The sequence below is a fragment of the Malurus melanocephalus genome, unplaced genomic scaffold (genome assembly GCF_030028575.1).
Source record: "Malurus melanocephalus ecotype Western Australia unplaced genomic scaffold, MMel_1.1 scaffold_50, whole genome shotgun sequence".
Lineage (NCBI taxonomy): Eukaryota > Metazoa > Chordata > Aves > Passeriformes > Maluridae > Malurus > Malurus melanocephalus.
Window position 1 is genome coordinate 2674256 of NW_026623282.1, and position 23090 is coordinate 2697345.

General features: G+C 39.8%; 1 protein-coding gene across 1 annotated transcript in view; it reads right to left on the reverse strand.

The window, feature by feature from the left end:
- The window catches only part of MSANTD1 (Myb/SANT DNA binding domain containing 1), a 20065-nt gene extending 1339 nt beyond the window's left edge, over positions 1–18726 (reverse strand). The window contains exons 1-2 of the mRNA XM_057365282.1: positions 18398–18726; positions 8398–8682 (exon numbers count right to left, since the gene is read on the reverse strand). Of these exons, the coding sequence (XP_057221265.1) occupies positions 8398–8682; positions 18398–18651 (539 nt within the window). The 5' untranslated portion in view covers positions 18652–18726. The remainder of the gene's footprint in view (positions 1–8397; positions 8683–18397) is intronic.
- Positions 18727–23090: the final 4364 nt, after the last annotated feature.

Here is a 23090-nt window from a genome sequence, read left to right on the forward strand (position 1 = left end):
AGGAAGGAAGGAAGGAAGGAAGGAAGGAAGGAAGGAAGGAAGGAAGGAAGGAAGGAAGGAAGGAAGGAAGGAAGGAAAAGAAAGAAAAGAAAGAAAAGAAAGAAGGAAGGAAGGAAGGAAAAGAAAGAAAAGAAAGAAGGAAGGAAGGAAGAAAAATGTTTTACATCTTACTGTTTTTAATAAAAATTTTCCCTGGCATTTTTTTTTTCTTTTTTTTTTTAAGTGTCCCAACCCAGAGAAAGTGCTGCATGGTTACATGTGGTGGTGTCTCTCAGCTTATTTTTTAATGCATTACATYACCTGGTCCCACTCCAGAATACGAATCCCAGAATTTGCCCTTGTGCCAAGACACAGCAGCTGCACTGACCACCCTTCTTTTATATTTCAACAAAACATTATAAGCAAAAAAGCCAGGGAAAAAAAGAATACCAGGGGATGCTGACTGACCAGCCCTGGAAGTATGTACAAGATGTGTGGATGAGGCACTTAGGGATATGAATTAGTGGTGGATGTGGCAGTGTTGGGTTTGTGGTTGCAATCAATGTTTTTTAAGGTTTTTTTCTAGCCTAAATGATTCTATGATTGATCACATTTCATATTTACTTTTAGAGCCATATGCCAGTAGCACTTGTATGACAATATGTAATTGTTTTTTTAATTAAATGTATTTGTCACAAATGCAGGATCCTACGGCTATCTTCTTCTCATATTTAGGTTAGTAACGAGTTTAATCAAGTAGGAGAACTAACAAAACAAAACCACTTTCCCCTTCAAACACCTTCCCTTTTGGCAGACATTTCAAACACACTATAATACTCAGCCTATAAATTTATTTTCATCATAATATAAGGGCAAGACTGTGTATCAAATATAATAATTAATTCCTATTGTATTAAAGTTCTTCTGAAATTCGAAAAGAGCACTTGTAGCCCTTGCAGAAYACCAGATTGTTTCCAAGTCTGTCTWTGTAGTTGAYATTGTATGTTGATATTTCTGTAGCAGAATATCTCTAACTCTCTCAGAATATGAAAGTTAGACAAACTGGTATCAAATTGTACATCATCGTCTGAAATATGCAGAACTGCCCTGTGGAATCTGGTGGATATTTTAAGAATTTTCTCTATGCTTTATAATGCTGAGTTTCTGTTTTGGAATAGAGATAACCATGGCAATAAAGACAGTGTTCTCAAGGTGTATAACTCACGTGGCTGCTCTAACTTGGGGTGACAGTGAAGCATAAAACAGCCCCATGGCATACAAGTGAGAACACACACACAMAAACTTGTGTCTCTTAACCTGTAATCTCAGAAGGAATCATGTTAAAGTGTGAAAGAAGAAGAAAGGGAAGTAGAAGGAATATGTTTAAGTATACTACACATTTGAGAAACCTCCAGTTAGAGTTGGATAACTCCTTTCCTAATTTAAAGTGATAGTCCATGTCTTCATTTACACTTTYTGTAACTCCAGACTGGAGTCCCCAACATCAAAGTTATCTGATGATGTGACTTGAAGTCCCTTGACACAAACAGCAATCTCAGTCATGTTCTGCCAAATGCAGTATCCTTTCTAGGTGAAATGCAGTAATGAGGTAGTACAGTTGTGACTAGTATGCCATGTCAACACTGCAGATTTTAAGCCATCCTTGAATAAGGATGACTTGAACTCTTGAGAATGTGTTTTTATTAACGTGAAGAAGGGTAGTGGGGGTGAGGTCACTCAGCTGTGGCAGATTTGTATCATAATTTGATTCATGTTCATATCCTACTTGACAGGCTTTGTGCAGCAKTGACTGTGACATTTAGATCTGTCAGCAAGAGAGATAAACAATCCTTAGCACCTGAAAGGCTTAATGCAAAAGAAGAAAAAGACACAAGCCCCCTTGACATTTAAGAGTGCAGTCACCCAAAAAGGGTGAGATCTATGGAAAGAAACAAGTAGATTAAATTAGGTGCTATTAAATTCACAGAGAAAAAAATATTAGAATTGGTCATGAGGGAAACTCAGTTCTGCTTAGTCATCTGGATGTGCCATCCCCCTGTGCACAGGCAAGAAGGAGCTACAATCTTTGTTCATAAATGTACACTAACAGGGCAAACAAAGACCCCTGGCTTTCAGAATATCCAAGGCTTTAAAGTTACTTGTACAATTCAAAGTCTTCAACATCATTATACTGGTACAATGATGCTAAGGCAAACAAGAAGTCATCAACTTTATGCTAAATAAGACTTTGGAAGGTATACAATAAAGTCAGCTTTTCAGATTCTATATAGCAGATTTGATTGGGGGCATCAAATAACTGTGTATAAAATAAATACATGCTGCTCTGCTCAAACTGTGGGTCAAGCTTGCTGCTGATCACCAAAATTATCACAGTCTCACAAWCTTGCAAGAATGGGTCTTGGCTGAYACTWAAKTCTKTTTGTCCTGACTWACTCAAAGGGCCAGAATTACTTYAAATGTGGTTCTCAAAGAGGTSAARCAAGTAGAAAAGATCTACTGYAGTCTGARGACAGCACTGAATCTATTATTCCAAGATTTCCATCACTGCACTCACATTCACACAGAATGCATGCTTTCTGGTAAGCAGAGCAAGAAACTTTCTGAAATGGTGGTATTATTTTAGCCAAAGTCAACTTGGGAATTTAAACTTGTCTTMACAGAGGATTTAAATGTTGAAAATCTGATTAACCCCTCTTCTCTTCCCTATACAGTATTAGAAAGTAGCTGTGGTAAGACATCATCTTGAAACCAGTATGAAATCACTCCACAAGAGGGCTTGTGTGTTGTCAAAATAAGCACTGGTGAGAATGGTCCATTGTATGAAATGAGAGAGGATATCTGAGGCTTGTCAATGGTACTGAGACGATCTGAGTATTGTGTGGCTTCCTTGGTAAGAGTAGCCACCATTTGGTTTTTAATTTCAACAGCAACAACAACAACAAACCAGAGATGGAGTGATTTAGATTGAAAGATCTAAAATAAGTGTATTTTTTAAGAGAAAAGAATCTTTGAAGTGTTTTCCTAGAGTCTGTAAAGGGTTTTACCTGTTTTTCAGTTAAATCCATCAAAACACTGTAAAAACATGAAAACATAGATCCAAGGCAATAACTGTCATGCACAGCTCCAGAGAGAAAAGAGCAGCAAATTTTTACTGTGTCAGCAACATCTGCAGTCTGCTAATAACTTAAAAAGTACTCACTGAAGAGTGCTAGCTCAAAATCGTGTTTCAGCACAGAGAAATGCCCCCAAAAGCAACAACACAAGGATTGTTCAAGGTCTCCCAAGTACTCTCTACATTTGTTTACAACAACAAACACAAGTTGGTAATTAGCCTTCATTGAAAAGAAATACTTATTTCAGAAGGTTTATTATTTCAGGGCCTCCAAGAGATTGGCATTGGAATTCCCCTGACCACACGAATGAAGTGAGGAAGAGCTTTGGCACTGGGACTGATGGAGTTCCGAGGAGAAACCCCCCCAAAGCTATTTCCACACTATGCTCTAAAACAAAGTAAGAAATTATTCCATCTCGTCTAGGAGACTGAGCAGAAATGACAGTGTGTAATGGACATGAGGGGGAGCAAAGCAAAACCTACAGATATAATCAGGCCACATATTAGGCAAGTTTCAAAYGCATTTGCTGTCTGCCCACCTAATATCAATTTAATTCACTGTTCAATTAAAAGTTCCTTGATTGATTGCTTGCACTCATCCAATAAAGATTGTTTCAGGRATGTGTGTGAATAATTAGTGAAGCAAGAGTTGAATACAAAAGTAATCTGTTTATCAAAATGTATTATCTCCACAAAACTGTAACAACAGTTCCTCAGTTCTGACTATTTCATGGCAAACAGGTCTCCAGTACCATTATTTCCTAGAATTTATCAGCATCAAACAGCTGTTTCTCACTGCTTTGTGCTTTTTTAACTACATACAAATCTGAGCAGACCTCCATAACCTATGTCTTTATGAMAAATAATTAACAATTATCTGGAAATAAACAATGGTAATATTAAAGATGGTACAAAGATATTCAGAGCATAAGGACTGAGGATGAAGCAGCCTGGATTTTCTGGTAAACTAGGCTCAATCAAATCATTCAAATGCATCCAGGAATTAATGAGGCTCATCCTTGAAGTAAAGCACAGAAAAGAACCACAAAAATGGCTTGGAGCCTGGGCAAAGCACCTTGATAGGATAACAAGTCTGCATAACGAGTTAAGATGCACTACATAACACACATAGCCTAAAGCTCAAACTTTGTAGATGATGCCCATTCAGATTTAAATTTCCATGGCTTAATTTTAGAAATAGTAAGGCTTTGCCAGAGCTGTTGTTTCCCAAATTAGCATCATTGCCAAGTTTTAATGCACTTCTTTTAATTCATATCTTGGCTAATGCATGTTACCAATTCTTACTCTTTCTTCCWGTGTAAACTTTCTGTACCAAATTAATTCATCTACATTTAAAATTTTAAAAACACCAAGGACTGCGCAATCATGGCACACAACCACCTTGCCAGAAAGCAAAAAATACTGATAGGTTCTCCAATATGCTGAAAAGAAAGGTAARTAGAAGTAACATCTGAAAGTTTCATTCACTAAATTCATGTTAGAAACAAGGGACTGGTTTAAACAAGGTTTTGATTATCACTAGAAAGAAGASTGAATTCTCCATCTTCTGAATTTATCAGATCTAGACCAAACATCTTGTAAAATATTTCCCAGAGTCAAAGAAATGACAGAAACGAAGAAGTGGAGGACAGCAGAGAGAGGAGACTCTTGAGTGCAGTGGTGCCCTGCTGAGGGAAGGATGTCACAGAACCTCCTCCAGAACATTTCTGGACTCCACATGAAAAAAAACAAATTCAAATGGTATCTAAAAAGCAGTCAGATTAGATGACACAGTGGTTTTATTATGGTCTTTTAATCTATGAAAGTAACTCTTTCAGCCCCATTTTCAGTACAATAGAAATGGCAGACTGAACCACATTCACAGCCTATATCATTATGTTCTGTCATTACTTTACAATGAAAACAAAGACCATAAATTAATCCACAGGGTGAGAAAACACTGTTTTCAGTTAGATAAAAAGTCATTTATGGTTGTGTCACGAATCTAGATTTTCGAAGTTTAAGCTGCAGTACAAGACTCCACCACATTGCACTATATTTTATGACCATAATAGAATAATTCTATTATTGTCAGATGTTTTGTAGAGTATAATAGTGTTAGAGTGGTGTTAGAACAATACTGAGCAAATAGTAGGGGCCCCTTTAAAGGGATTCCAAATGTTTTTCTCATCTATACATTTGAAACAAAAATTAAATTAATTTTATCTCACATTAATTGTATTATCACTAATTAGCAAAATTTCGGTTTTGTAACGAGGTCCCAAACTCAAAGTTTTTCAAACAGAATGCAAAGAAAACCAGTTTCAACTATTTTTAGCTTATGAGAATATGTATGTAATGTTTGAAGTACAAAACTTGACATTTTTCTCTATCATGAAAGCTAAACATTCAATTGAAATTTTTTTTCAGTTAAAATTTATATAGCCTAGTAGCCTCCTGCTATGTTCAAAGATACTGTGGAAAACACAAAGCTGACACTCTAAAKCTGTGTTGGAGAGTTTAAAGAAATAACAGGAAAGTTTTCAGGAGTTTAAAAGTAGACTTAGAAAGAACWACTGTTTGAAAGTTTTTTTCACTATCCATTGTTGCCATAAAATTAGGATTTTTATTACTGAAGAAAAAAATCCTGTAGTGTAAGCTGTAAAATATACAGCTGCAAAATAATCTGTATTTTAAATACAGATATGTGTGTATATTTTTCAAAATATGTTTCAAAGTAATTGTTTTACATAGCGATAAAGTGCAAAAATAGGGAAATTAAGGACCAAAAACATTCTTTTGACTTCAATTCCCAGAATCACATTTAGTTACTTTTTTGAATCTGTTGGATCACTGATTTCTGTTTAGAGGCAAAGGCACTGACAAAAAAAAGCCAGAATGGACCCGAATTTTTAATGTTAATTTTTTTCTCTTGTTGGCTCTTTCAAAGTGTTTTTCAAATGCAGGATGACACACTAATTGCTTAAGCTGAAAATTGCTTCCTTCATAATTTTCCATTAGCCCCTCTAAAAGAATTAACTTCCTTGTCTAACCATGGCAGCTCTAAGTGACATTAACCCATCTGGTATCATCAGCAAGCTTTGTATTTTCTTCTGGCCAAGAAAGGGTTCCCTACTCTTCTCTCATTTATCAGGCTAAATTAAACAGGTCAAAGCTGGACAAGCTTTCCAAACCCCTTATGACTATAGGAATAACACKTTTTCTCCTTCCAGACACATGCCCCATTATCACAAGTGCCTTCTAATTTTTAATCCTATCACAATGCTCACCTGTTACATTACACTAATCTCTCACGTGGTATGTACTGCTCAATTTCTACCTTTTTAAACACAGTGGAACTGTATTTAAACCTGTGAAAGTGCAGCTTTCTTGCTGTTAGATGATATCCACGATATTCTATTGCACAAAATTCTTTCATAGTGGAGACTGCAAGAGCATGGCTGCATTCCTAAATTAGGGAGCAGAGTTTTGGAGGTCCCACCACCCTGAGAGCTGCCCTGCCCTTCYCTCCAGCCCCCAGACCATCCTCACATCCAGCACAGCCACCCCTGGCAGGAACAGCAGCACTGCAGGGACTGAGTGGCACTGCCTGTGCCACTTGARGCTGCAATTAAATGAGCTGCAGTTTCTAAATTGGCCAAGAAAAATTAAAACACTTTTTACTAGAACAGGTTAGGTAATTTTGTTGAACAAAGTCAAAAAAAAAGCAAACCACTGAACCTGAAGCTGGCTAAAATGCACCATAGCCTAAATTTTCCAGAGCTTATCATTGTAGCAGTAATTTCGTTTGAGTGATGTAAACCCACTTTAGCTGTAAATGAAAGCACCTACACGAGAGTAGGGCCCATCTGCAGACTGCAGGCACAACAGATGTGGGGTTGGGGTTGATTCACTCGATTCCTGTGAGGGCTGTCCATGTTCTGCAGTGAGACCTGGTGTGGTGACCTCTGTCCCCCCTTATGGTACAAAATCTRTGTTGTCCTGGAGCTGTCCCTAAGCTGAAAAAACTTAACATCCAGCACTTTTTAAAAGGGCTGATGTTATCAAATAGTTGAGTGAATAAGCTCCATGATGTTTGTGGAAAYGTGACCTTCTAATTAAATATTAAATAATGTTATTGTAAATCCAATTGGGAATAAAGTTATTGCATCTGAAATGTAACTGGAGTTTGTAAATCCAAAAGTCAAGTGAGTCTGTGTATCAGGAATATCAACCACTTATAATGAACTAGGATGAAAAAAATTATTTTTGCTTGTGAACAAAAAGGTTGCTATAGTTCAAAATTTATATATCCTAATAAATACTCAGTTACCAAAAAACATTTTTAAAAATAATCAACTATTTAAGGATCATTTGCTTGAATGATTGAATGAATTTACCCTAGTTTTATTCATCCAAGAGTGGGTCTGGAAACAATAATTCAAACTTGTTAGGTTGGTTCTTCTTCCAGCTCAACATCTTTACAGTTGCATGACTGACAGGCAATTTTACTGTTACAGTTAAAGCCTCACAGACTCACGATAAGGATCTCTAGGATCAACTTTTTTCCTGCCAGAAAACTGTAATCAACTCTTATTTCACACCACTCTGTATGAAAAATGAGACCAGTGAAGTCTAAAATTTGTATCAAGAGTACAACCCTGCCTTTTGTTAAAATGCTGCCTTCCAGGGAACTCCAATCATATTTTTAAAAAAAAAAGGAATCACATGTTTGCATCTCAAACTAGCATTTACTCTGAAAAAAATTACATTCTCAATTGTATTTAAAATGTTGCAATGTACTTTCAAACTGCATGAGCAGCTTTTCAGTGTCCRTAGAAAAAATTTGTTTTGCATATTTTAACCATTTTAATAATAACTGAAGCCAGAGAAATTTCATACTCATATCAAAAGCAAAACTAGAGCAAGCCAAAAATCATCTAAGCAGTATGTTATATCTCTGATTGCACTGCAGGACTCTCTTGAACATGCCTGTACTCCTTTTATGAACACTCTCCCTGATGTGAGCCGTGACATGCATGCTGAGTTTTGGCAATAATATACAACTTTTTGCCCAGTTCTMCTACTCCCTTCCAGTCTTTCATAAAGGAATAAAGAAAATGCCCTAATTCAGCAAAGTGGCTGAGATTGGGGAACAGATCTCATTTGTGATTTACAGAAAAAACACAAGAGCTGTTGGACAAAAATGCGTGAGGGTGTTCCCTTTGCATAGCAAATCCAGTTCATTCTGTAAAATATTAAAARGGAGGGAAAATAGATGCTACCTCAGCTTGTAAGAAAGTAAGCTTGATGAGCTCTCTGAATGTTCATCTTCAAAGCATTCTTCCCTTCCTTCATATGTAAACTGGTTATATGGCAAATACAGAGGTGTGGACTTAGCTGAAGGAGACTGCGAGGCCTCTGTCTGCGATGTGGAGGGACCTGGYTGCTGATTTTCATGCATTTTCACATCGCTGTGGTCTGTCACTTTGGATAAGATCCTATCAATGGTTTTGTAGTAAGGCCAGTCAGGTGCCACAGTTTCACTGTCAGTCATGCATTTTAATTTCCTGYAAGAAAAGGCACACAACATTAAAGCTTCTTTTCCTATAAAAAGTACTTTTCATACAGATCTATCTCAAAACATTTGTTCTGGTCACATTTTGGTGTTGAGATGAATGCTTTTAATGAGAATAAAATTAGACACACTTTTCTTCTTTAACCTCCAGTGAAGCCTTTCATGTTTTGTTTTTTTCCCAGGTTTGACCTGTGATAAAAAGTTGCATGTAAACTCCAAATGAAATTCAATACAAATAAAGAACACTACAACTTCTAATGGAAACAGGACTATGTTGGTGGCTGAATAATTTTCTTCCCCTTACAGAATACCCAACTAACCAATCTGACAGCAGTCCCTGACAACTGGAATAGGCAAAACACCACAGCCTTTACTAAACTGTGGGCAGCCCTGTCCTTCCACACTYTGAAGAATGAATATTTATTTTCTATAATGAATACAAGTGGCTATAAACATAATGCATATCCTTTTTCTAATATAGCCTAAAAGCCCTGAATTGCCTTGGTAAACATCCCTGTAACAACCATGAGATACAGACATCTGTTCATTTGTTACACAATAAAGATCAATGTAGGCAAAAGTATGGAATATCATTAATTTACAAAAAAAGAAAAAAAAGACACCAAACAGTTAATAATGCATTAGAAACAGCATGCACAAAAACGTTACAGTGGACTATCAACCATGACCTTGTCTTTCACGTGTATCTTTTAACAAATTTATTATCCAGTCCTCAGACAAGTTCACTTCTATCCCAGTAGGTACCCAGGGTGATTTTATTTTCTTTTACTGAGAAATCTAAAACTGAGGTACACAGATGAAACATGCATCTCAAAGAAGTTCCAGAGCCCAACTAGAGTCCCAAACTTTCTCTTCATTTGCCTTTCYCAGTTTGGATCTCGTTATTCTAAATCAAAATGCAGGAAGGGAACACAACAGGAAAGGCAAGACCACTGACAAATGCACCATTTTCATAAACCAGCTTTCATTCAAATTAACAAAAAGCTAAACCAAAACTGATTCTCATGGCTAGAGGTTTGCATTTGCAGGGAAAAAAAAAAAAAAAAAAGGATAAAAACTATCCCTGGACACCTGGCCCACCCTCTTCTTATTGAAGTCTTTCAGGTTTTTCCTTCTCAGAATCCATTCTGCCCACACCAGTCCTGCAAGGGATAGAATTAAATAACATGTAAACATGAAAAAAGAAAATTGTGCCAAACTTAAAAGTGAGAACTTGAAGTTCTTCCTTGTAAACCACTTTCAGCCCAGGGTAAGGGGAAATCCACCAGTGAGAAAAGAAGGCAGTAAGATTTGCTTAGATTTTAAAGCCATTTAAGGGTTCTTTTTCCTTGTCCTTGCAAGGTCTGATGAGCTTTTCCAGCTATTTAGAAATGCACATCATAGTCCTGCAAAGCAAAGCCTCACAGCCATCCATACTTTTATGCCCTCTATGCATTCAAAATTTTAATTTCATACATATTTCACAACCTACTGCTGCAATTTCATAGTCAGGGAATATCGAGCGCAGACCACAAATACATGCATATCCATCCCAGCACAGACAGAAAAYAGCTAAATACAGGCCTGACAACAACCATCAATTAATATTGATTATTTTTAGTTCAATTGTTTAGGCCATTTGCATGAAAAACATATCAATTATGCCCCTATAAGCTRGTAGCCAAGTCTACATTTGTTTGCCTGTGTTGAAAACCCCAATGTGTTCCAGCTATGGGGTTTAAAACTAAAAATTTCAATAATGCAGTGCATTCACCGTGGGCAGTCATCTCCAGGGGTGAGATGGCAAAAGCCAAGGGTCAGCACATCTCAGCCACTGCCAGGTCCAGCAGCTGCACTGAGACTTTTTGGGACATGGTCTGAGCCTTCAGGACTGCAAAGCATTGTGTCAGGAAAGGCAAGAAAAGCTCAGAGTTGATATTTTGCTGAATTTGTTTTGGGGACAGGTTGGTATTTAGCCCAATGCCAGCCTGGAGCCCCAAGTGCCAGGGGCATTTGGCCATCCCAGGGGAGGACTTTGCAGTTTCCCTGTCAAATTTGATGGGGTCCCTTTTGATTGTTGATATCAAACTGGGTTCCTTTGGATTGTTGGTATCAAACATGGCATGTCCCAGTACAAACCCCCACAGTCCCACCCTGGGAATGAGTCTGTCAGCAGAAAAAGCCATGAAGGACCCCTCTGCACTCAGAGATCCAGACAGTTTTCAACCCAGCTGGTAGCCCTTCCATTTGGAGTGTAACACCGTGTCCAAAGTGTTTGTACTGTCAAGGCAGACAATGCTTYRCCCYACCCTYATCCACAGATTTARTGTTTTAATCACAGAATCAAGMAGGTCAGGCAGATGTGATTCAGTGCTGGTAAATCCCATTCTGGCTATTCCCAGTCACCGCCTTCTCCTTTAGGTGTCTGGAAATTGCCTCCAAGATTGCCTGCTCAATGGTCTTCCAAGAAGTTGAAGGGAAGAAGTTTTAATTCCTGTTCCTGTTTTTTCTGAATATTCAATAGCTTCTCATCAATCCCCAGGGACCTCCCTCAATCTTCACAAACTCTCAGAGACGATTCCTGACTCAATCCTTTTCTACTGCTGGTWTTTCCGATAACTCTGCTGCAGGAACACCCAACTAAGACACCTGGATATTGAAATAAAGACAGCAAGGATCCTCAGCCTCACTCTTTGCATCTCCTTTCATTAAATCACCCACTCCTGTGGTGATTTTGGGGCTAACCCAGGTATAAATATGGGCTGGGGAATGAAGAGCTTGAGAGTGATCCTTCAAGGAAGGATGAGGGTGGATGAGAGGCTGCCCAGGACCCAGCAATGTGCTCATARCCCACAAAGCCAACCATYACCCTGTGCTGAGCAAAAGCAGMATGGCCAGCAGGCTGAGGGAGGRGATTCTGCTCTGCTCTGCTCTGAGACCCCAGCAGGAGAGCTGCAAAAATAYTCAGAGGGCTGGAGAACCTCTGCCATGGAGAGAGGTGAGAGGGCTGGGCKTGYTCAGCCTGGAGAAGAGAAGGCTCYGGGCATTCCTTGTTGTAGATTCAGATAAAAGGGGAGAATTTTCAATAAGGACAGGGAGCCACTGAAGCAGGTTGCCCRGGGAAGCTGTGGATGCTCCATCCTGGCAGTGTKCAAGGCCAGTTTGAGCTGGTTGGGCTTTGAGAAWYCTGRTTTAGTGAAACCCTGCCCATGGGAGGGGGTTGGAATGAGATGGTTTTTACAGGTCCCTTCCAACCAGATCCATTCTGTGATTCAAAGGAAAGTTTCCAGGAGTAGGTATTCTGCCTGAGTAGGTTCATATTTTTTTCCTGTTGCTTGAGCTCAGCTGTGCAGCCAGACACCCTTTTTTTACAAAAACATAACAATTTTGAAGGAAGAGCTGTTGTTTATTGCCTGCTCACAGAGTTGTAGAGTTGCAGTTGTATCAACCCAGGTATTTCTCTGGCTCTCAATGCACTGAATGGATACCAATTCCTCTTCTTCTGACTGCTTACCATAGCTCTGAGCTCAATGAAAGGGATCACTTCCAGGAGGCAGAAAAGAGAACTGTGTCAGCTTGAAAGCAGCACCAGCAGCAGTCATCTATCTGTATGGAGTCTGGCTCAAACACACAGGAAAAAGGATGAAACAGAGGAAGAGATGAGAAGATAAAGGGAAAGGGAGMATCAGCCTTTTGGAACAGAAATAGAAATGCTGCAGGTGAGGTAAACAGGGAGAACATTCACTGGAACAGTGGTGATGGTTTMGCTTTCTGATAAAAACAAACCAAATAGATGTCTTCATAATACTAAAATCAAGTTCCAGGGCCTGCTGACTTTTAAATATTTTTTTCTACAACTGCCAGAAAACCTGGTGAGACAGCTGAGAGCTTTTGCCCATGCCGAGGTAAATGTAACCCTGGAATAACTGGAGTCTAAAGCAGGGATTAATTCACTGCCATCAGTCATTAGAGTAACTCATCACAGCAATCTCAGCTGCTTCCAAGAGAGAGAGCTGGGGTTTTGTTTGTCCTAATGAAACATGAGGAGTTAAAAGAAACAGGAAAATATGAAGGCTGGAATGCAATAGCCCAGAAATGCGAGAGCAAGAGGAGCCAAACATTAACACTTTGAAATTGGGCAAATCACTGCCTGAGTGAGCCAGCCAGGCAGGAAAAAGGAGGTAAGAAACAGAGGTAAGAAAGAAAGTCAGCAGAGCTTTCAAAATAAATTCACACTGAGTTTATCTAGACCTGTTGCTGTTTCATGAGGCTCTATTAAAATCCAGCTGAGAGCAGAGGCAACTGAGAACTCKCTCCAAAAACTCTGGGATCAAAGTCAGATTTCCAGTGGACAAATACCCAAAGCATGCCAACCCAGTTAATTTGAAAGGTGGCTGCTTTTCTTATTCCAGAGAAGTGAATAAATTAATGGACTTTTGAGATCCCACTGCCAGAATGTTCCAGCAAATAGACTGAGACAACTGTTGAGTCATTTGTGCTGCCACTGACCTTTTTCAGACTTTATTCTCTGTGTCTATCAATCCACCTTCTAAAATAAAATTATTACAATATTATATTCTAAAGAAGTTTTTTTTCAAATCACCACTATTTATTCAGCAAAAAGCAAGCAATCTATAACTTGCTTCATTTTTTAGGCTTTGCTCAAAGCAGTATTGCTTTTTTATTATTATTATTGCAGCTTTTGATATTACTACTTGCCTTAAGGAATGGATACAAGATCCATCTCCTGGGGTTTCTAGGAAAAGCTTTCAAAATAAATAATAAATAGCAACTGTTTATGAACCAATCAATGGCGAGGAAAAGAAGGATGCATGAAAGTACAATACTAAGTTGTGCATCTGYTATGAATTATTGAAATTAAAGGGAAAGATAGTAAAATATTCAAATTCAACTTCTTGTAGTAATTTGGCTGCACTCATATTTTATCATTTGCCACAACAGAGGTCAAATATTCCAGTTGCATAATGTCATAGAGTATAGCAATGGATTACACAAGCAAAAAAACTTTAATTGCTATCATGTACACATGAAAATAAAAAATTAGACTACTCTTTCATTCAAATCATGAGACAGATTCAAATTTACCAATCATTAACATTAATTGACTGCGATTCAAATCAAAGAGCAACAGCTGCATCCTGTTTTCTAGGCTTTGGGGAGGGTGATGTTTTTTGAAAATAATAAATTTGCATTCACACAGTTCTTATTTTTAAACATCAGAAGGAATCAGCCAAAACTGTTGTGCAAAGCTGTGCAAAGCTGTGCAAAGCCTGCTTCCTTTTCACGAGCCGGTGTGAATTGTGTCAGGGGCGATATTGCAGCAGCAGTTAGAGAGCACTGCTCCCCTGTGAGACCAGCACAGCAGCAGTGACAGGACCCTTCCTTTGGGGAGGAATAATTCCAGGACCCTTCCTTTGGGGAGGAATAATTCCAGGACCCTTCCTTTGGGGAGGAATAATTCCAGGTTTACATGAGCTGATAGCCCTGGGGAGGCTGCGTGACACAAAGAGCCGCGCACACACTCTGAGGGATGCGAAACCTCCAGAGCTGGCACGCCAATCTCAGGAAAACTTGTGATGGCCAGCACATCTGAAAGCTTAACTTTGAATTCCAGGAAGCTTGACTCAGCCCTTCCTTCTTCCAAGATGGATAAATGGGAGGTTCATGCAGCTCACCACACAGGTGTCTTTGAAGTGGAACATTAAAAACCTGGTGGCTGATCTATCCACAGCAGATATTTCAGATTTKACAGCACTGCCTAAAAGCAGAACTTTACTCAAATACACCTCCAAAAAGAATTTTCCTTCCACCTATGGTGCTGTGCAAAGCTTCCCACCCAGTCAAATTCCAGGGTGGATGAAATGGTCCCTTAATATACTGAGATTCCAGTAAGAATTAATTCAGGTTGTGGTATATTTTTCCCTGATTAGTTTCCTCCAAATGCACTTGGACTACARTAATGCAGAGGAACACAGGAATCACTGCCAGATCAGTCCATCATCTCGCTGACTCTSTTCTGACCAAGGTCAGTGCTAAACACTTCAAGAATGACTTTGACAGACAGCTTTTGAAGGCACTTTCACCCATAAAAACACATGATTGTTTTTCCATCAACAGCCAGTAATATCCTAAAACCCGTTGTCTTTCATAAGTCTACCTAATTGGAAGACAAACAACATCTGAATTTTTATTAAATAAATCTAATCTTTAGTAAAAGTAATAATAATAATAMTAAAACAACCTGCTGCTCTCTTGGTGTCAATGATTTGCAGTGGCAATGAGTTCCATATGCTTATTATGCAGTGCAATGCAGATTTATATGACTTTAACTAGTTTTACATTTCTTGCCTTGCAATTCTAATAAATAAATTCTTGTTCTTGTAACCAAATTCTTGGTTCTTGTAACCAAAAAAAAATCTGCTTTACATTCTAAAAAATAGTGCATAGTTTTATGTACCTCTAAAACTCCTTTAGCATTTACAAACTTTTCCACTTCTCTTAATAAAGAAAGATTTCCACATCTCAGCCTAACTGCTCTCTGAACATCCTATTCTCTTGTCACCTCGCTGAAATACAGGGCAAGCAGAAATAAACACAGGAATTCAAGGAGGAAATAATGAGATAAAATAGATTTCTACATGGCATTTTAACACCTGAATGACATTTTCACCTCAGATGTGGAGGAATGGGGTGTGATCACCCTAAAATTGCTTCCGTGATAGATGCACTGAACTGAGCTACCCCTGAAGTCRCTTTGTCTGGCAGCACCAGAGCTCCTGCAGGATCCAAACACACCCAGAACAGGTGAATTCTCGGGGTGGGAGCCCCTTCTGAGCCTCCTGCCCCTGTACACACCCTCTTGCTGCAGAAACTGCAATGATGATCAGCCAAGAAACGCTCCTTCCCTACTGATGCATTTGTGTGTTTGACTTTGACACCTTCTACTCATAATGAATGGCTTTCACTGAGCAGAATAAAGAAAATAATATTTACTGRACTGCCTCTTGGAATGCCATGGGACCCTCAAACTGCACAGCACCAYAATCAGCATGTTCACTGCTTTTTATTTCAGATCCCTGCATGTTCCAGCTCATCAATATCTGTTCCAACAGATGTCCCAGGATAAGACATGCCAGTGAYAGCACTTTTAAAACTGAGCTTGGTTTAAAAGACTGGTAGAAATATTCAAATCTGTTTTTACCTTTTATGGAAAAATATACATCCATATAATCATCCTTATATGTACATGTGGTAATTTGTGGGACAGAGGGTTTTTTCCTTTAGGAAATTGTGGCACAAAGATAAATAATATGATCTGATTAAATATTTTAATGCAGTTCATTTCTGACTGTTAAAGGAAGACTAAAGGCCACTCCACCTCTGCAGCACTGCTAAGAATTGCCTAAAGAAGTAAAAGATCTTGAAGTGGGGGAAAAAATAAGGACTCAGGTACAGAATAGCCCTCTCCTCACTTCTGCTACTGGTGCTACTTTCTCCTGTGTCACACTCACTAACCCACTGTAATCACCACAAAGTGTTATCTCAAAATAGAGCATTTTCCTACTCTCAGGATCTTCTTTTCCAGTTTGTGCCCCAGAGCAGGGATGATGCCCAGAAATACTGTGATGTRAAGCATCTTCCCCAAGTGTCCTGCAGGCACCCAAACGTGGATTTAAACTCGGCTGCCTCACAGCAAAGCCAGCAGTCAGTGGCCACTCACATCTACAGTTTCACCACAACTTTTACCCTACAACCCACCAAAAAGCACCCAGAAAACTAGAAATTTTAAGTAATTTCTTCTGCTTGTCGCTGTTCTCCGTACCACCTCACCGTGACAGCGCAGCGCAGAGGCGTGTGAGCAAACAATAAGAAGATGCATTTCATATTCCAGAGCACAAAATGAAACAGCTCTGTGACAGCACAAGGCAGTTTTTAACTCTCCCAAATTAGCATCTCAATCAATAAGCAGGGAGCTGCAATGCACTGCAAAACAGACAAGCAGAGTGACAATGTGCATCAGAAGCAATCTCAGAAGTTCACAGAAATAGAAGGATATTTCTCAAAAGTGCAGTTTCTCTCTCTCWCACACACACAGAGTGCATGTACGTGAGTGAATTTATTTCTTCCCTTCCCCCAGCGCAACTTTAAAGTAAAAACATTAATTAGGGAAAAAAAAYGAGCCTCCCTGATTGATGACAACACTGTAAATTTAGAACAAAGGCTGACAGAAATAACCTATTCCACTTGGCAATTACRGCACTTAACTATCGTGCAGTGTTGCTGCTACAGACACCTGTAAAATCTCAGTGCTGTGAGATGCAATTCCCAGCAGAGAGGACTGCAGATTCAGCAAAAGCCTGCTAGCCAGCAACTCCCGACTTCTAAATCTGCATCCGAGTGTGAATTGCTGGGTGATGCTGGAAAAGAAATTTATCTTACTTCCAGCTTGCTCATCTACAGCCTGGGTGAAGAAAACTGTAGGGATTACAGCAGGGTTGGTGAAACATTTTGGAGACGTTAGCATTTGCTACAAAACATCAGGTTTAATGTTATGGCAAATGGTGTTAAACATTACGCTCGTGGATCATAGAAATGTAGAAGGACATTCAAAGTTAAGGGGTTTACAGGATTTTCCCTAGTTTTCTATTTGATGAGCAGTCTCTGCATTAAATACAGTGAGGGTGCCTTACAGAAAAGCGAGCAGTTTTAACATGGTTGCCTGCTGTAATAACCTTTTTTATTATTAATATGAGCTTTGAGGAGAGATTAAATAAAAGAGTCACGTATTTGATTTTCTTGCATTACAAGCACATAGCTCAAATCACCACTCAGGATTTCCAGTATGAGGCAGTTTGTGCTTCAGAGAAAAAAGAAATTAAAAAAAAAAAAAAAAAAAAAAAAAAAGAAAAAAATTATTTCTGTTAAGTTCTAATTATTTTTCTCCCTGCAAACAACAAATGCACAAATGCCTCACATTTTCTGAAGCCAACTTCCCCTCCTGACTGCTTGCCTGTTCTTTATCATCCCCTTGTAGACACCTCCGCCCTCCCCCCGACTCCTTTGGAGCAGTATTGACGGTGCACATTGATTCTCTCTGCAGATATAATAGTTCTTTCACTGCTGCTGCTTATAATTATAGCAATGTGTGTCACTCGCTAATAAGACATTCAATTATTCCTGGCCCTGTGAAGTGTAACCCTTCAACTCACGAGACCAAAATCTAGGAGCATCAGCCCCCCCAAACATTATTCTGTTCTAGTTTTCTTTCTTTTTTTTTTTTTTTTTGACTTTGCCTTGCAATTCCGATCCTCGGTGGCCACTTGAAACTGCAGGAGTTTCACTGCAAGGAACTGGCTGCCAAGCTAACACAAGCAGTCCCCTCAGCAAAGAGCAAAAAGAAAAATATAAATCTCTTTTCCCCATTAAATACATTTCCATCCCTCTGCATCATAACAACGCCAGCTAATTTTAAAGAAACAAAGTTTCCCAGAGTTTGACACGAAATGGGGGGAAAAAATTAACAATGACGTAACAGCACTGGCAAGAGAGAATTTTAAAAGCGATATGAACAATCTTTAATCTTTTATCGACAGATTTCCTCTAGGAGACTTCTCTCTGAAAGGCAAAAATCACTGCGCCATCCCTGCTAAAATCTCTTAAAATAAAAAGAATTAACTGAAGCTTACCTGTACTGGAATGTCATATTTGTAATTTTTATCTTTATTTCCTCTCCGTGGCGAATTTCTCCAGTCATTTCAAAGAGTTTGTTAGCCATTTTCTCATAAACTTTGGCATTCCTTTTAGTTTGTTTCAGCTCATCAAAAAATTCTTCCCAAACCAGCATTAAACCTCTCATTTCTGCATCAGTCCAGTTTCTGGCCCTCCTGTGTTTCTCAGTCTGAGAAGAGACAATGTAACTGGGAATTTCTGCTGCAGCCATTGCTGACTGACCTAAAAGGGTTTTAAAAGAGGACACTTAATATAGATTGAGTTTTTAGTTTAGGTTTTTTGTAGTGCAAGACATGCATATGTGGATAAAGAATTTGAATGACAACAGAACATATGAAACCTTTTTGCAACAGCTTGAAGCTTGAGTGCACAAAATGGGGCCTACATCTGACAGGCAGGAATTTAGTTAAAAGCTTTTAAACAGAGAAACGTCATTTTGATGTCACGTTTCCATAGCAACAGAGCAACTGCATAAGCTACAACAACAAAAACCTTTTAACTGAAAGCCAAAGAATCAGGACAAAGTTGACAGGCCATCAATATTAAAGCTTTTAAACACTTTAGGTTTAACAAAAAAAAAAGATCTATGCAGCCTTTGAGAAGCTACTTTTAAGTTTCTACTTCTTTTTTAGCTTTCCCTTACCTTTTAGGCAGACAATCTGCTAGCAGGGGGTCATGGTCGCCTGAACGAGCTTTTAAGTTGTGCCTTGACAGACTCTCTAGGAGGTTGCAAGGACTGAGGCCATGTACACAAAAAAAAAAAAAAAAAAAAAAAAGTTTTTTTTTTTTTGCAAAGATATTCTGCAAAAAGAATCAGCCAGCTTTATGAAAACTATACATCTCTGAGCTAATAAATGTTTAAGCAGGCAGGCTCATTAAAAAAGGAGCCTGCATCTGGGCTTCAGAACATGCAAAAAATAGTATTTAAGTGTTTATATAGAGAGAAAGATATACAAAATTTCAATATAAAGCCACTTTTTTTTTCCCCGAGATGTTTTGCTGCTGATAAGCACACACTGCAGTCCTGTCAGTATGAATTTGCCTTTGTAGGTATGTATTACTGTATGTGTATTTTGTATTCCTGGTAATTTAGATGCTATTTATGCAGCCTGTGTTCTGCCTTAGGACTGCAGCAGAAGCATTTCACCTGCTTTATGGGCAACCTAAAAGGATTATTCAATGAGTTAAAAAAAGGCTGTGAGATGCTTAGAACTGTGAATAAATTGCTTTGCTGTAAAACAAGCATTTTGAGCTGATTTTTATATAGGGCTAAATTGTGCCAGCAGTTATATCAGAGAAGCAGGGCTTATTCATTGTATTAAATGCTGCAACACAAGCAGTGGGCCAAATCCTGCCCCACTTACACTCCTGCAATCTGAAAATAATCTTCCACAAAAGAGTGAGATGCAGGAACTGCATTAATTCCAGCAGCACGACCAGCTGAAGGGGAAGATGTTCCTTTCCTACAGTCCCAATAGAATCGTGTTATGTAAAATATAAATAAATAATCCACGGACCTTTCCTATTATTATTTTTCTGCTTCAGCATATAACAGCAATAACGACCTCACTGCAGGGCATTTCCTGAAGATTAATGGCAGGCAGGGGTTAATGGCCTGAGGCTCACCCAGTCAGTCGYTAATCCCCAGGAAATGTTCTGTGCCTCAATCCTTAATGCTTAAGTATCCTATAAATTGTAAGTCTTCTCATAACCACATCCTTGATCTTAACAATAGTTTAAAAATGCACGGCTTGGTTTGCATCCTGGAGATGGCAAAGAGAGCACRTAATGCTCCTAAAAGGTACACCGGTGACATTTGTGGTACCATTGCCTTCTTTCTGCTTTATTTATTCTTCTGCACATTACAAAAGGCACAGCAGCACACCACAGAACAAGGTAGGGGTGTGAGGAGGTAGAATTACATATTCTGTACATGGGAACTTCCACTGATCCAACCCTGAACATGTCTCTGTCAGAAATATACCTGCTGAGTCACTGCCTTCCTAAGAGGGGAAAAAAAATAGGAGAGAAATAAAGAAAAAATCCCCCAGCTTCCAAATAACTGCTTTTAACTACTAATATGACAGCCTAGCAACTATTACCTTTAAAAATGTGTAAATAGCAGCATATGTTGTGATGATGATCTTGCATGGTTTGTCTCTTGGGTGGCCAGCTGGGAGACATCACATGATCAGGGGACAGATGGTGGTCAGAAGAGGATCAGCTGATGACACATTCATTTTATTAATTTATTGTTTTGTTTTGAGATTCCCATCACTTAACCTTGGGCTCCAGGCAGCTCTGTTAATGAAACCACACCAGTCTGGGCTGCTGTGGTCACAGCCGTGGCTGGGGAATCACCAGGACGAGTTTAACAAAGCAAAGTGGTGTCCAGGAGGAAAATACCATCACTCTGGGTCTGACCTGGGACTAACATACACTAGTGCAAAGCCAGGCTTGCTTTTCAACCTTTACTCATCCATTAGAGGTTTGTTTTTCTCCTCCAGACTTTAAATCACCTACGTTGTGAAAACGCCGATCAGCACCGCTGAAACCCGCAGCATGTTACACACAACTTGTCAAAACCCAAAGGTACGTGTGCCCTCTGCTTTAAGCATATTTTTAATGCAGTTTCAAGTACAACGCCCAGGACAGGGTGATTGAAAACTTCTCCAGCTGCACCAAGTTCTCTGTGTCAGAGCCCACGAGTCTTCCCTCCCCTCTCCATTCCACATGTGCCTGGCATATGTGCTGCTGCTCCTCATGCTCCGTGCTGGCCCCCGGGATCCTGCACAAGGGGGGCRGTTGTTTCCCTGTGAAATTCACATCTCAACTTTTCTATGTGCTGTTTCCTATTAGCGTGCCTGACAGATTGATATAGTGGCACGGTGCTATTTAACATCTGTTAAATAAAAGAAATGCTTTCTAATAATACCTCCCTTATTCCCCTCCTCTCAGCACCTGAAGGGAATCTAAGTTTCAAGGACTCAGGTTCTGCCCCCTCCTCTGACAAAGYTGTTGATATTAATTATGGAGACCCCACATGCCTCCTCTGCCTCGCCAAAGCACATGTGCCAAGTGCTTGATAAAGTGACTGTTTTCCTACATGGAGCTGATAGCAAAAGAACTTTTTTTTTAATCCTAAATAATTCCTGCAGTCTTCACCAGAGCTGGGGAGGGAAAATACACCTCTCCATGCTGTGCCTCTCTTTGCTGATGTTCTGCAGATCTGTGCAGTCCCAAGGTGTCACTAAGCCTTTGTTCTGGTCCCTGAGTTGGGATAAACAGCTAAGGCAGGACCAGCAAAACTTCCAGGGGAAGAGTGGCAGCAAGAGCAGTCCCTGCCCAGGACAAGGGCACTGCGAGGAGAAGCTCCATCAACACTCAGCAGCTTCTTGCCCCTCTCAGGTTAGAGATCAGGCAAGATTTATCATGTACCTCAAAGTCTGGCTGGTCACCAAACCCAGAACAACTGCTGACATGACCATCTGCAGTTCTGCCAGACAGAGGCACTGATACCCCTCCTGCACCACCCTCCTCTGGATTGAGGAGCACCCCACAAACAACTGGAGCTGCAACTGTTCTCACCAACAAAAYAAGAATATTGGAGTCCTGGGCAGCACTGACAAACATAACAGAGCTACTGAGAACACCTTTGTGCGTGGCTTCCCTCTGCAGGAGAAAGTGGTTCTCCTCCTCTCTGCTGCTCGCCCCAGTCCCTCCTGTGATGGGCACTGCTGTGACAAATCCCAAAGATATTCCTGTGAACCTCACTGTGCTTGAGCTTCCCACTCGTGCCTTTCCTCTCAATGCACACCAGCTCAGAGGAGCATGAATTTAATGATCCTCTTGCAAATCTGTTCCTCATATCATCTGTCTAAACACCCTACCTTTTCTGCAATCRTTATATATCAGCTTGAATAATAGCTCTCACAGCTGTTCCACCTTTCATGGTGATCTCTAAAGATAACAAACCTCAAACAGGGTAAAGGGTTTATAATTTGCAGATGTGGATCTAATGAAGTTCCCCTATACATGCTGCTATCACAGAGTTCAGACAATTCCATTAATCCTTACATATCTGTTGACTACACCTCAGGTGCTCTGTGTTAACTGACTGTGTACACAGCCTTCAGCTGTGCAAGGCTGGGCTAATGCATGCCAAATAAAACTTCCTTTAGCCAAGTTTTAGGAAATGGTGTTTTAGGGAATGGTGTTTTAGGGAATGGTGCCTGCAGGGGAATAATGGCTCAGTCACTCAAGCACAAGAGCCCAACCCACAAACTGTGAGCCATCACATTGTGATTACAGAAGAGCTTGTCCCATCCTGCTGGCAGGGACTGGGGTAGAACTCAGGCAGAAACTTCTGGGCAAATCAGAATTTACTCCGTTAGGACACAAGAAATTTCTGCAACTTCTCCTAAACCTTCTCCTGTGTCTGAAATCCACGTGGGAGCTGACTACAGGGCTGCTGACACACAGGGTGCTGCCTAYTGGGATTTCAGAAGTGGAAGAACTTTAGCTTTGGTTCAGGAAAGCCTGAATACCAATTGGCAGCAAACACCCTTTTAGGCAGCAGCTGGAGCAGYGACASCARGAGGAGTTTCCTGCTGAAGGGGCATCACCCCTCAAAGACACAGGCCAAGCTCT